At 42.1% G+C, this 12,729-nt stretch overlaps 1 protein-coding gene across 1 annotated transcript in view; it reads right to left on the bottom strand.

Annotated features, from left to right (window-relative positions):
• Window positions 1-8,106: 8,106 nt before the first annotated feature.
• Window positions 8,107-12,729, bottom strand: part of LOC136582004 (ribosomal protein S6 kinase alpha-4-like) — a 48,456-nt gene continuing 43,833 nt past the window's right edge. Inside the window, exons 16-17 of the mRNA XM_066582728.1 lie at window positions 10,902-11,065; window positions 8,107-10,485 (exon numbers count right to left, since the gene is read on the bottom strand). Of these exons, the coding sequence (XP_066438825.1) occupies window positions 10,270-10,485; window positions 10,902-11,065 (380 nt within the window). The 3' untranslated portion in view covers window positions 8,107-10,269. The remainder of the gene's footprint in view (window positions 10,486-10,901; window positions 11,066-12,729) is intronic.

Genomic DNA, 12,729 nt, shown 5'->3' with positions numbered 1-12,729 from the left:
GCGATACTCGGATAAAGCAAATTACTCGAGCGAGTAGTGCTTTTCCGAGTACGCTCGCTCATCTCTACTGGTAATATATAGGATCACAGATAGCACGAGTTTAATTTCACTATCCCACCCCTTCAAATCACTCATAGACATCCAGGAGGCTGATTTATGGGAAATGGTGGCCATCACATTCCTTTCATAGGTAAGCAGATGGGCAGCAATATCTGTTCTTTATCAGGGTTTATAAACAATTTCTCATATGTCTGTATGACTGAAGTGAAGAGAGAGGGGGAAGGTTTTGTGGTTCAGGGGGTGGACATAAATATGGAAACACTATACAAAATGCATGGGATTTTAACCATTAACCTTGAGCTACCCTTTTGACCCCTGCTTGGCTGAGAGCTTTCCCACCAAATTTGTGTTTACTTCACCTCTTACCCTGCTCTGGGTGGTTTTGGAAATCAGCTGGTAACAGCAGCTGAGTGACTCAAACCTCTGACCAATGGAACCTTGTTGCTCGGGCAGATGTTCACTCCTGCCTGGCAGCATCTGTGTCATATTACCTCCACTTAAAGCGGTTGTCTCGCGCCGAAACGTTTTTTTTTTTTTTCCGTAGGCCCCCCGTTCGGCGCAGGACAACCCCAATGGATGTGTTAAAAAAAAACAAAAACATATTACTTACCCGAATCCCCGCTCTGCGACGTCTTCCTTCTTCCTACTTCATCCTTCACCAAGATGGCCGCCGGGATCTTCACCCACGATGCACCGCGGGTCCTTTCCCATGGTGTATCGTGGGCTCTGTGCGGTCCATTGCCGATTCCAGCCTCCTGATTGGCTGGAATCGGCACACGTGACGGGGCGGAGCTACGATGACCAGCTCTCCGGCACGAGCGGCCCCATTCACCAGGAAGAAGACCGCACAGCGCAAGCGCGTCTAAAAACGCCAGAAGAAAGCGAAATTAGACGGATCCATGGCGACGGGGACGCTAGCAACGGAGCAGGTAAGTGAATAACTTCTGTATGGCTCATATTTAACGCACGATGTACATTACAAAGTGCATTAATATGGCCATACAGAAGTGTATACCCCACTTGCTTTCGTGAGACAACCCCTTTAAGTTACCTGGGATTATAAATCATATTTCAATAAGACGTAGAGACCGATATTAAGCCACACATTTCATATAGTGTTTCCTTTTTTTTGTCCACCCCCTGTATACTGCATTTAAATTTTCGTTGGTTATCCTTCTCTTGTTGGTATATAATGCTATTTTACTAATTAAGGACATTTGCAAAAGATGAGCAAAAAGCTCAGAATGCTTTAACTATGGTAATATTGCTTTAGGTAAGCATGCCCTTTAGTAGACTAACCTAATGCGTACATCCCATGGGAGAGACCCCATCAACAGCTCCCCTGCTTGAGAAAGTGCAAATTAGTGGCAATAGGATTCCATTTGCAAATCGCTTTAGATATGCTCTGCAAGACTTTGTTGGGGGTTTTAGGCTGGAGCTGCATTACATGGAAGTGAATGTGTTGCACTTTGACTCAAAAGTCTCTTATACAAGACCTGCTGGATTTGTAATGGCTGTGTCGCAGCACGTCCCCTTATAGGACATGTCATGTAGGTCGGGTGACACTGCAATTTTTGACTGCGCGATGGTGTTGCACCCAGAGTTGCTGTATAGTGCTAGCCTTAAAGGGAACTAGTCACTAGCAAAATCGTCTTTAAGCTACTTCCATAGTGGTAACCACTATGAATTAAGGAGGGCACACAGCTTTTCCCAAATAAAGGCTTAATACGTTTTTAGAAATCCTTATTTTTATCAATGTGCACCCATTATGCTAATGATCTGCCTTAAGACAAACAGGTGTCACCCAGAGCTCTCAGACTCAGTGCATGATTCTTCAAACCCAGCCTCTTCCCCATCTGGCCGCCTCCCCGGGTCTGTACATCAGCACTAAGATCCCACGCATTCTTGGTGCATCACTTCTGCCGTGTCTGCTCCTTATGAGGTGGCGCATTTTGCATGTACCAGAAGACGCAGCAGGAGTGACGTAGCACACCGATGTATCAGCACTGATGACAGACCTAAGAGGTAGTGTCCAGCTGGGGAAGGGGCTGGGTTTGAGGAATGACTAGCTAATTCGGAGACTCAGAGCAGGTCAAAAGTAAGAATTCCTAAAAACGCTTTTAATTTTGTAAAAGCGCGTGTGCCCTGTTTGATTCTTACTGGTTAACGTTTTGGAATGAGCTTAAAAAGGATTTTTCTGGTAACACGTTCCCTTTAAGTGACACAGCGATAGGATATCTAGTGGAAAGATAAACTGTACTTGTATAACAAGTCTCACAAGAGGTCACCAACCTGTTGTTCAATACATTGGAGTATATCTATTGATGCAAGGTGGTTGTGGTGACGTGCCAAAATGCCAAATGGCCTGACAAGTGTTGATTAAATGGGTTGTCCAAGAGGAGTTATTTTTCTAAAAATGGCTCTCCCGTGCGAAAAGATAAAGGAGCTCATACTCACCTCTGCTGGCTCCCTGCGTGCCCCTGCTGGTAGCTCAGGACATTACAGAGCTCAGCCTTTAAACAAAACTTCATAGAGGAGAGACGGAGCTGCCGGAAGCGGACATATGGGGTGCCAAGAGAGTGAAGTATGACCTTGTTATTTTTTGGTATGGGGGACCTGTTTTAAGAAAAAACATCTAGAAGACAACTTTTTAAAACTTGCAAATAAAACAAAAGTAAAAAGGGTCTGTAGACAGCTCGGCACAAGAGGTTCACCAGATTTACTAAATTAGGAGCACAGTGTTTTCTTCTCACAGGTAACCCGAAAATAATCCTGTTGTAACTGGAGTCTATGAAAAAAGCTGATAAATCATAGAGGCGGTGATGCGGTGCGAGTTTAAGAATGCTTCATTCACTTCTACAGGGGTTTATGAAGAGCGTTCCTTGGATAGATGCTGCTTGTCTAATTTAGCATCCAACCAACATGACATGGCTAAAAAAAACATGTTACTGAAATCCAGTCTTAGGGCTTAAACAGACAAACGTGTTTGCGCATGTTTATATGCGCATTAAACTCACGTCCGTAAAACTTGACGAATAGAAATCAATTGAGTTGAATGGGTTCGTTCTCATGAGCGTTTCTGCGCATGAGAAAAGATACCGTTTTCCCCGAAAATAAGAGAGTGCCTTATATCAATTTTTGCTCCAAAAGATTTTACTTTTTTACATGTATAGCTGCCTGGACACTATTTATATTGTCTTTTTTTTATTGAATGTAACTATGGCTCAATTTTGGAGTAGGGCCTATACTTTAAGCATCCTCAAAAATCCTGAAAAATCATGCTAGGGCTTATTTTCGAGGTCTGGATTATTTTCAAGGAAACGGGGTAGGACCAAGGGCTCTTTTACACGCAGCGTATATTCGCATGAATTAATTTTTATGCCGACCATCTCACGATCTTAATTGACGTATTTAAAGCCATTTACACGGGGCGCTGCTGCGTGTATGTTCAAAGACACGCTGAAGTGATGGCAAGCAACAAACAGAAGAAATCCTCAGAGTGGCTAATAATGCTTAAATAGGGTGAGCTGTCATCTTTTCCCAGCAGGGTAACTCCCTCTTCTCCATTTTTTCCAGCTGCCATAGAAGTCTATGGGAGCTTGCTACGTATCACGGCAAAAGATAGGGCGTATCTTCTCACCAACCGTATAAGAAAGATCGATTAAAAAGCATGTTGGTCTGAATGAAGCCATTGAAATCCAATGCTTCGTATAGTCACATTTTTGTGTGACTTTTTTACGCACTGAAATACCTGCGTAAGTAGGCCGCACCTCTTTTACAGACAAGTTGAACTGTCCGATAAAGCTGTGGCATTGTGAATAATAAATAAGCCCTACTGTGCAGTTATACAGTTCATGTATTATACAGTCGGCTGTAAGCTCCATCTACTGGTGGCTTCAGGTAGCGAAGTGCTATAAAAATATATTAAAGAATTTAAGGGCTTTTGCATGATTAAAAAATAAATAAATAATGGCCAAGGAATGGTGAAAAATAAAAAAAAATAAATAAAAAAAGTCATACTTATCGAATCGCGGTCGAAAATCACAATAACAGGATAAAGCCACAATGAAGTTGCAGCTAAAATTAGCGATTTCTCGTCCATTCACGCGGCCAGGTGCGGCTTATACCCCGCAGCCTGGAATTCCCTCAGTCGGCATAAATCCTCAGAATTACTTCTAATGCCTAAACAGAGGCACCTGTCATGTTTTAGCAGCGTCGGACGCAGCTAAACTCCCTCCCCTTTCCAGCAGCTCCTATATAAGCCTATGGGAGCCGCCAGCTCATGTGATTAAGGCCTTAAATGGCACCCTCAGACCTGCACAGCCCCCGATCCTGAAGAAGCAATTAGTGGACACATGCCACTTGTTGTACACATGAGCGCTCTGCCAATCACGGACTTCAGTGATCACTTACCATTCATGGCAGTATCACTACTGAAGCCTGTGACTGAGCAGTCGGCATGTGGCGGCTGCAGCATCTTCTTGGCTTGGAGCTGCAGGAATATGGATGGCTGCACTGGACTAGGGGGACCATTTCAAAGGGGATTATGGTGTTTTTTGTTTTTTTTTTACCATTTCCTGCTATTGGATTTTTTTTAGTCTTGGAAAACCACTTTAATCAGTCCAGAATGAATTTAAAAAAAAAAAATCTAAATGGTATTTAATAATGAAGAATTCTAGTGTAATTCAGCACGCCGCAGGGACCACAGAATGTCTGGCCATCTTGTATATGCAAAGCAGAATGATTGACCTGTGTGCAATGAAACTGCATCAACTTGGTAAGTACTTGCTAATCTCCATATTTTGGGCAGTGAGCGACCCTTTACCTTACATATATGTTTTGGGGAAGTGTGACGTTGCCCCTATATTTTAATCTGAACCTTTTATGTTAATTTCTAGCTCCTCGAGGACTCTCCACTTTTGGCTACTTCTGTACGTTATAATTTCTTTCAGTCATCACTTTAAGGGTGGAGTCAGACGAGCGCCGTTTTATCCCCTTATACCGCCGTTATAATCACAGCCATATAATGGGACAAAGCGAAACCACTGATCTCTATGGGATTTCAGTGGTTTTGTTTTCGCCACCTCTCTTCTCGGCTGTGACTTGTATACGTATGTTAGGCGTGCAAAAAAACGCAAGCAGGTAAAACAGCGTAATATGATGTTCTTCCTGGTTTTGTTTAAATTCATTAGAATGTTTCCTAGCAACAGGCGTAAATAAAAAACGCAACTGCTACGCTAGTATGATACGCACCCATAGAGAATAATAGGGCTCTTACGCGCGTAATACGAGATAAAATAGAGCATGCTGCAATTTTTTTTTTTACACGTGTAACATACACAATGACTATACGCAAGTGTGAATGGATGAATGAAAATCCATTTACTTCCGTTAACTTTTTCACCACATATTAAGTGCGCGATATACTGCATATTTGCTGCAATCTGCAGCTGTTCTGCCTCATGTGGCCAAACCCTTAGGTTCAGTTCACAACGAGTATTTTTATCTGCCCCATGGCATGTTAGCCTCCTACTGAGTTTAAAGGGATTCTGCATCATAGCTCATAGTTCACATCAGCAGGGTTGAGCTTTAAAAGGCTGATCTTTTTTTCTAACAGCCAAGAAGTTGTACTCTGCTATCTCTGACAGTTCCACAGAATTGAATGGAGCAGTAGTACTCGTACATGACCACCGCTCCATTTAGTTGGGGACCCCATTCATATGTATGGTGGTCCTACTGGTCGGACCACTACTGATCAGATACTTGCTCCTATTCTGCAGATAAGGTAAAATTCTTTTCATGGGATCACGCCTTTAAAGGCTATGGAAACCTTTGTTTGTTTTTTAATAAATCAATGTATTTTTAGATATTAAACATTTGCTCAACTGTTTTCATGGAAATTTTTAACCATTTCCTTGCTATGGTTACAGTATCTTCCAACATACTGTAAACTGGAGATCCAAGATTCATCTAAACTTCTCTCATGGACTGAATGTAAATACAGGAGGGGTGCTAGAAAAGATATGCTTACTGCTGGGGGAAGGAGGAGAAGACAGCCAAGGAATGAGGAGAGGATTGTTTAGTTTACTGCTGGGGAAGAAGTTGTTCAGCACCTGCAATGATTATTACACTGTCAGCTGTCTGTGCTGGGGAGGGTAGGCTAACAATGCAGTGTCTCAATCATGCAGAGAAGAGTAGATTAACAGGGGACGTTCTTTATATTGATCCTGCTCTGTTCTGTATATCATATGAGTGAGACATTGCATTGTCAGCCTGGGCTAAGACAGCGGACAGTGCTATGTACACTACAGGAACTTAACTATTTCACCCCCAGCAATAAAGTAATTATTCATTTCTAGGGATGAGCGAACGTGTCCGTTACGGACACATCCGCACCCGGACACCGGCTTTGCCGAACACTGCAGTGTTCGCGCGTAAGTGTCCGGGTGCCGCCGGGGGGCGGGGAGATGCGCGGCGGCGCGGGCGGCAGTAGCGGGGAACAGGGGGGAGCCCTCTCTCTCTCCCTCTCCCCCCCACTCCCCGCCGCACCCCCCCGCGCTGCCACGGCGGCCCCCGAACTTTTTCGCCCGAACACTGAAGTGTTCGCAAAGTTCGGTGTTCGGGCGAAAAAGGGGCGGAGCCGAACGTGTTCGCTCATCTCTATTCATTTCCCCATTTATTGGCTGTAACATGAACTGCAATTTTCTCCTCCTTCCTCCAGCAATAAACTGAAAGTTTCACATCTCCAGCCCTCTCATCATTATATTTCATGCTGAAAAACAGTACATCAGCCTGACTGATGGATTTTAGAAGAACCTTGTTCCTCCTGCTTACAATATGTTGGAAGATATGGTAGGCATAGCAAGTTAAATATTGAACATTTTTAATGAAAACTAATTAGAGAGATGTTTTATATTCAAAAATGCATGGAATAAAAATGCAAATGAATGTGTCCATAGCCTTTAAGCAATAATATACCTGTGTGTTAGGCATATTAGTATATTAAATATCTAATCGGTCATTATGCTAGTGATGGGAAGAAAAGGATGATGATTACCTTAGGCAATCTTCACATGGCCATGTGTAATTTACGCCCATAAAAACCAGAAGCAAAACACATGGGAAACCACACAGACACCTGTCCAATGTTCAGGGACTACACACATTGCATGTGCTGTTCTTGTCATCAACAAAGACAGACCAGTATAGCACATGCAATTATTTTTTCCCCATCGACCTTTGGTCCAAGTGAAAGAACACCCATGTGCAAAGCTTAATAGGCTATTGTGCGGAAATACACAGACAGAATGGGCCCTTATTGTGATGACTGGTCAACATCAGTAGTTTGGAATAGTTTTCATAAGAAACCTCAATATAGCTAGAGATATGTTGGGAAATACATTGGTATTTAAAGGCAACCTGTTACCTCCCTCTAACACCATAAACTAAGGTAAAGTGCTGTTAGGGGACTTCACAGGGTGCTGGATGATATATAGTTTATACTCACCTGCTCCCTGCTCTGTCACCTGTTGAAGATCGCATGCTGCACAGCAAGGTGACTCTTCTCAGATTGCTATGTATGCGCTCTCCCATGCAAGTCTATAGGGTGTCCCGACCTGACCCTGGGTCTCCTGACCAGTACTCTGGGCATCACAGGAACCTATGATGCTCAGAGTTCAAGTCAGGGTACCCGCAGTCTGGACGGGTCTCCTGTCCGGATTACAGATGCACAAATGCCTGTCGCCAGCCTAAAAAAAGCAGTTTATCCTTGGGGACAGAAATAATATGGCCTCCACACTACAAGGGTAATACTGAATACTCATGAAAAGGGATCAGATTGTGGGGCGACGTTCTGCAGTGCTTGGGATGATATATACTGGAGGCATTCGACAATGCTCTATGTATATAATGATAAAATATTAAGGCGCACTCTCAGTGCCCCAAATATGTTAACAGTCACTGTGCTTAGCAATGGTAAGGATATCCTTCCAATATTACACCTTTACATTCTAAGTATATATAATCTGCAAAGCTGAGCTGCTTAAGAATACGTAAACTGTACATTTCATTTAATATATACAAAATAGGTCTCAAACTCTGAATTGCAACACACAGATCACTCTAAAATCTAGTTATAGACTGCACAATGATATATAATGCTCTGCATATCTATATACTAACCTGCACACAGCTCCAGGCGAACACTGCCCTGCATAGTTAAATGTACCCATCACAGATGCAAAGCTTCATGACTACCCCATATACGCAGGATACATATATAGCTTTTTTGATTCTAGAAATAACAGCACCCTGAAAACAGACCTTGTAAAAACGTATAGCAAACACACATACTCGCACACTTGGGGGCGCAGAACATGAAAATGGCAGGATTAATGAAAAATAAATCGGGGGAATTCAGATCACAGAAGGGGCTCCTGGAGGGGCGTACATGATCGATAGAAGAGCAGATTTGCTGCCAACACATCTAACATATACCATATCAACACACAATGAAAGCATTTGAACTTTCTCTCTCCGTTCATTGGGCTCATAACTTATATATATATATATATATATATATCCCCTGTTTCCCCGCAAATAAGACAGTGTCTTATATTAATTTTTGCTTCAAAAGATTTCACCTTTTTAAATGTATAGCTGCCTGGACACTATTTAAATGTACCTTTTTTATTAACTGTAACTAGGGTTTAATTTTGGAGTAGGGCTAGTAGTTCAAGAATCTTATTTTGGGGTAGGTCTTATTTTCAGGGAAACTGGGTATATATATATTAGTGTTGCGTGAAAACCAGATATTTGCTTCTGAAAGATTCCTAGATAAATGCAGTCTAGAAAATCTCTCTCAAAGCCATCACCTGAGATTCAATGTGTGAACCATTTTTACGAAGTCATTGCACACACAAAGAGATGCTCAGTAACGGTAAGAACCACTTGAAGGCCAAAATCACATTGTGGAATTTTCTGTTGAATCATACTTATTCATGGGAGTCAAATCAGTGTATCATTTATTTGCATGGGATTCCATGTCGTAATCTAAAGAGCGCAATATTTTGCTGCACGTGGATCTGGAATCTGCGTTGTTGACAAAAAAGTGGCATATCACTTGTTACGGATTCCATGTTAGGATGTCCAAACGCACATTAACCCTACTAGATAAAGCTAATTTGGGTTTCAATCCACAGCAGCAATGCAAAATCGGTGGCAGAAATCTGCACGATTTTCCATTGAAAAATCTGACGCCCATTTGGTCGTGTGAACGTGGCTGAATATTGTGTTCGCACTTTGCAGAATTTCAGAGTATGAGCTTTTTATTATGTTGTGCACACAGGGGACCAAGTTTTAGGATGAGGCTGGATCTCGGAAACCCCTTTATGTGGAGTTGACTTGTAAAAGCGGCTACTCCATATATCTCTCTTGATGACGAGAAATTGGGATTCAATAACCCATGTTCTGACTTCACTTTTGCTGCTTTGCTCATGGTATAAATCTCTACTAAAAATACTTGTTCGCAAAGTAATAGTTATGTCAAAAATAGTAATCTATTCCATCAAAAGAAGGAACAAAAATCTTCCTTCTACTAGGATCCAATCTTATTTCTGAAAATATATAAAAATAATATATGGTCAGGAACCGAACTCCATGCACTCAATGCACACACCAAGTTATCGAAGGAAACAAGGCCCTTAAAAAGCTTGATTACAAGCCCGTTAATAAAATCTCATTGTTAAAAACCTTATATAATACACACACACACATACACACACACACACACATATATATATACATATATACTTATAAAGCAAGATAGTAAATGACATCAAGTTGGAACACTGAAAAATAGTAAATGTGATTGCAGGTAGCCCAGGACATGTAACCTAATTGCCATATACTAATATCTCCCCTGCATTAGAACATTTAAACTGGGTAGGGGAGACTTACATCCACTGACACTTGGAAAATGGCTAGTGTCACATGTTCTATGTACAAACTCGTTCTATAAAAGTGCACTGGGCAGTGATACTACCGCTTCCTCTCGGAGCTTCACACACATGATGCAAATATGGTACAAGATCAATAGGTGTCTCCAACTCTATGACAAGTAACACGGTGGACAGAAGGCGTCCTCTCTTTTTGGTCCTCCTTTTGCACATGTTAGCAGGGCCTGTAGTGTATTCAAAATAAAGCAAAAAGTTATGAATTTGCAGGCCTGTGGCTTTGTGGGGGTACTCTGGATTTGGGGGATCGAGCTGCAGTGGTAGCAGATGAGGATGATGATGATGAAGAAGATGAGGATCCACTGCGCACGTCACCTCCTGTGCTGCAGTTCTTCTGTTTGCGTCTTTTAGCCAAAGGAGCATTTTCCACACTCTTCAGAAAGACTCCTTCACGTTTACCACGATTAAATGCCTGCAAAAAAAATATGGAAAGAAATTAGAAAAAAAGTTTCTGACAGTGAGGGTGATGAATGAATGGAACAGGTTACCACGGGAGGTGGTGAGTTCTCCTTCAATGGAAGTGTTCAAACAAAGGCTGGACAAATATCTGTCTGGGATGATTTAGTGATCCTGCATTGAGCAGGGGGTTGGACCTGATGACCCTGGAGGTCCCTTTCAACTCTACCATTCAATGATTCTATGCGAATACCAAGTAAACTCTGCAAGAATAGCTAAGTAACAACCACCTGTCAAGTATGTATACTAATTTGCATGTGTCAATACAATAAAACACTATAGGACTGCTCCAATAAACAGATAATTCATGCAAAGGAAAAACAACTTGTGTATAACTGCTCATATGCATGCCAGCAGATCTCATGTACTTACCAGAAATGTGGCATGCACACAAGTTTTTGTGGCATTACCACTAGACTCCAGAACATCTGGCGTCATGAGGGGAGTGGAAGAGAGAGGCCGTCCGCCACGCAGCCACTCGCTTTCTTGCAGTTCACCAAGGCTCAAGCGACAAGACGGATCTACAGTCAACAAACCTGAAAATGGCATGAAAAGGCTGTGTCAATGGTGGAATGTACCATAACTAAAACTTCTGTTCCGATGCCAGTCTGCTCCATCTCCTGCCACTATTGACGACAAGTCATCACACAGAATTGTTAATGGAGGCTGGCAGGAGGACAAAAAGATCAGTGGCACAGGAGTGGTGAGAGTCAGCAAGGTAAGTATATTGGATTTTAATTTTGCAACTATTTAAATCATTACACATGTTTTTGTATATTTGTGAAAAAGTCTTTAAAACGCAACAGACACCTTTGCACAATTTTTTTTGTTGCCCATTCGCTTTCCAGATGGAAAATCCCTATAATTTTGTTAGTTACATTTTTCTACGTTATATATGTTGGCTCTGTGATTGGCTGCAACAGCCCGTGACATCCCATATACAGACTGAGGGCTGAGTCAAAGGGGCGCGATCCGCCTGTGTTTCTGCACGATAAGACCGCTGCACTGCAGGTGCGGACGACTCCCCGCACTGGCTGGAAGAAAGAACACATGGCCGGCAATGGAGCCGGTCATGCAGAGAGTCATCTGCATTTGGTGCGGCCGTCTTTTCGTGTAGAAACACGGGGGGATCGGCGCCCATGTGACTGAGCCCTGACTGCACCCACTGCAAATTAAGCCCAGACGGTGAACAGAGAGACAACGCTGGGACTCCGTTCTTGTTTTGGGACATGGCCAACATATTTAACTTGGAAGATTCCTTTGAAAAAGAATCTGTGACATCTCCTGACATGTCCGTTTCAGTAAATAAATATATTTCTGATAATATAACATGTCTGAAGCATCATTTCTTAGAATTTGCATCGTGCCGTTCCTCTCGTATTCCTCCTAGAAATGGGTGCTACCAGTAGGATGTGTACCCCTGCACACACGGATATTGTCTAATCAGTCCTTTGACTAAGGGAATAGTAACTTCTAGTCATCAGTTTATTCATAAATTACTACGAGGAATAACAGAGAAATGGCACAATGTAGAGTTCTAACAAGATATTATCTAGAATGGTTAATGGGGAATAGAAGTATTTAGTGAGATGCGTCAGGATATGACAGCTCCTTTTTAAGCAGCTTTCTTTATTACAAATGTTCTAACATTTTGTCCTTGTAGAGTCTGCACAACTCCTTCACATCCAAGTCTTCAGGGAGAGCAGATCACACAGGCTATACTGAATTAGAGACTAGCAGTATAGATAGGAAGGAAAGTTCACACAAGTATCAGTGTACAGACAGAGAAGAGAACCTGAAGGGGAAAATGACATGCTGCTCAGAGTTTTGTCATCACAAGAGAGAAAATATGCCTCATGGGCTAAAGAAGAAAAATACAGTATAGGAATGAAGCTATACTGATACATGAGAGCTACTTAAGCAGCAGCATGCTGGACACACAGACTTCACATCCAGGTTGTAACAGTAAAAGGGACACGTCAATATGAGACAAGTCTGAAATTTGGGACGGATTGAAAATGGCGTATTCAAATATTACATGAAGATTGCAGCGTGAAACTTAGTGCAAATTTTTAACTCAAGGCAACTACTAATACGTATAAAAAAAACTGTTGTCCTGGTAACAAAAGGGATCCATGTAACCTGCTCTTCTCTTAGTCTATCCTTTAGCATTAATTATTGTTTCTATCACAAGAATGCA

The sequence above is a fragment of the Eleutherodactylus coqui genome, chromosome 11 (genome assembly GCF_035609145.1).
Source record: "Eleutherodactylus coqui strain aEleCoq1 chromosome 11, aEleCoq1.hap1, whole genome shotgun sequence".
Classification (NCBI taxonomy): Eukaryota; Metazoa; Chordata; class Amphibia; order Anura; family Eleutherodactylidae; genus Eleutherodactylus; species Eleutherodactylus coqui.
Note: the sequence above shows the minus strand (reverse complement) of the source record. Positions and strands in the feature narration are given on the sequence as shown.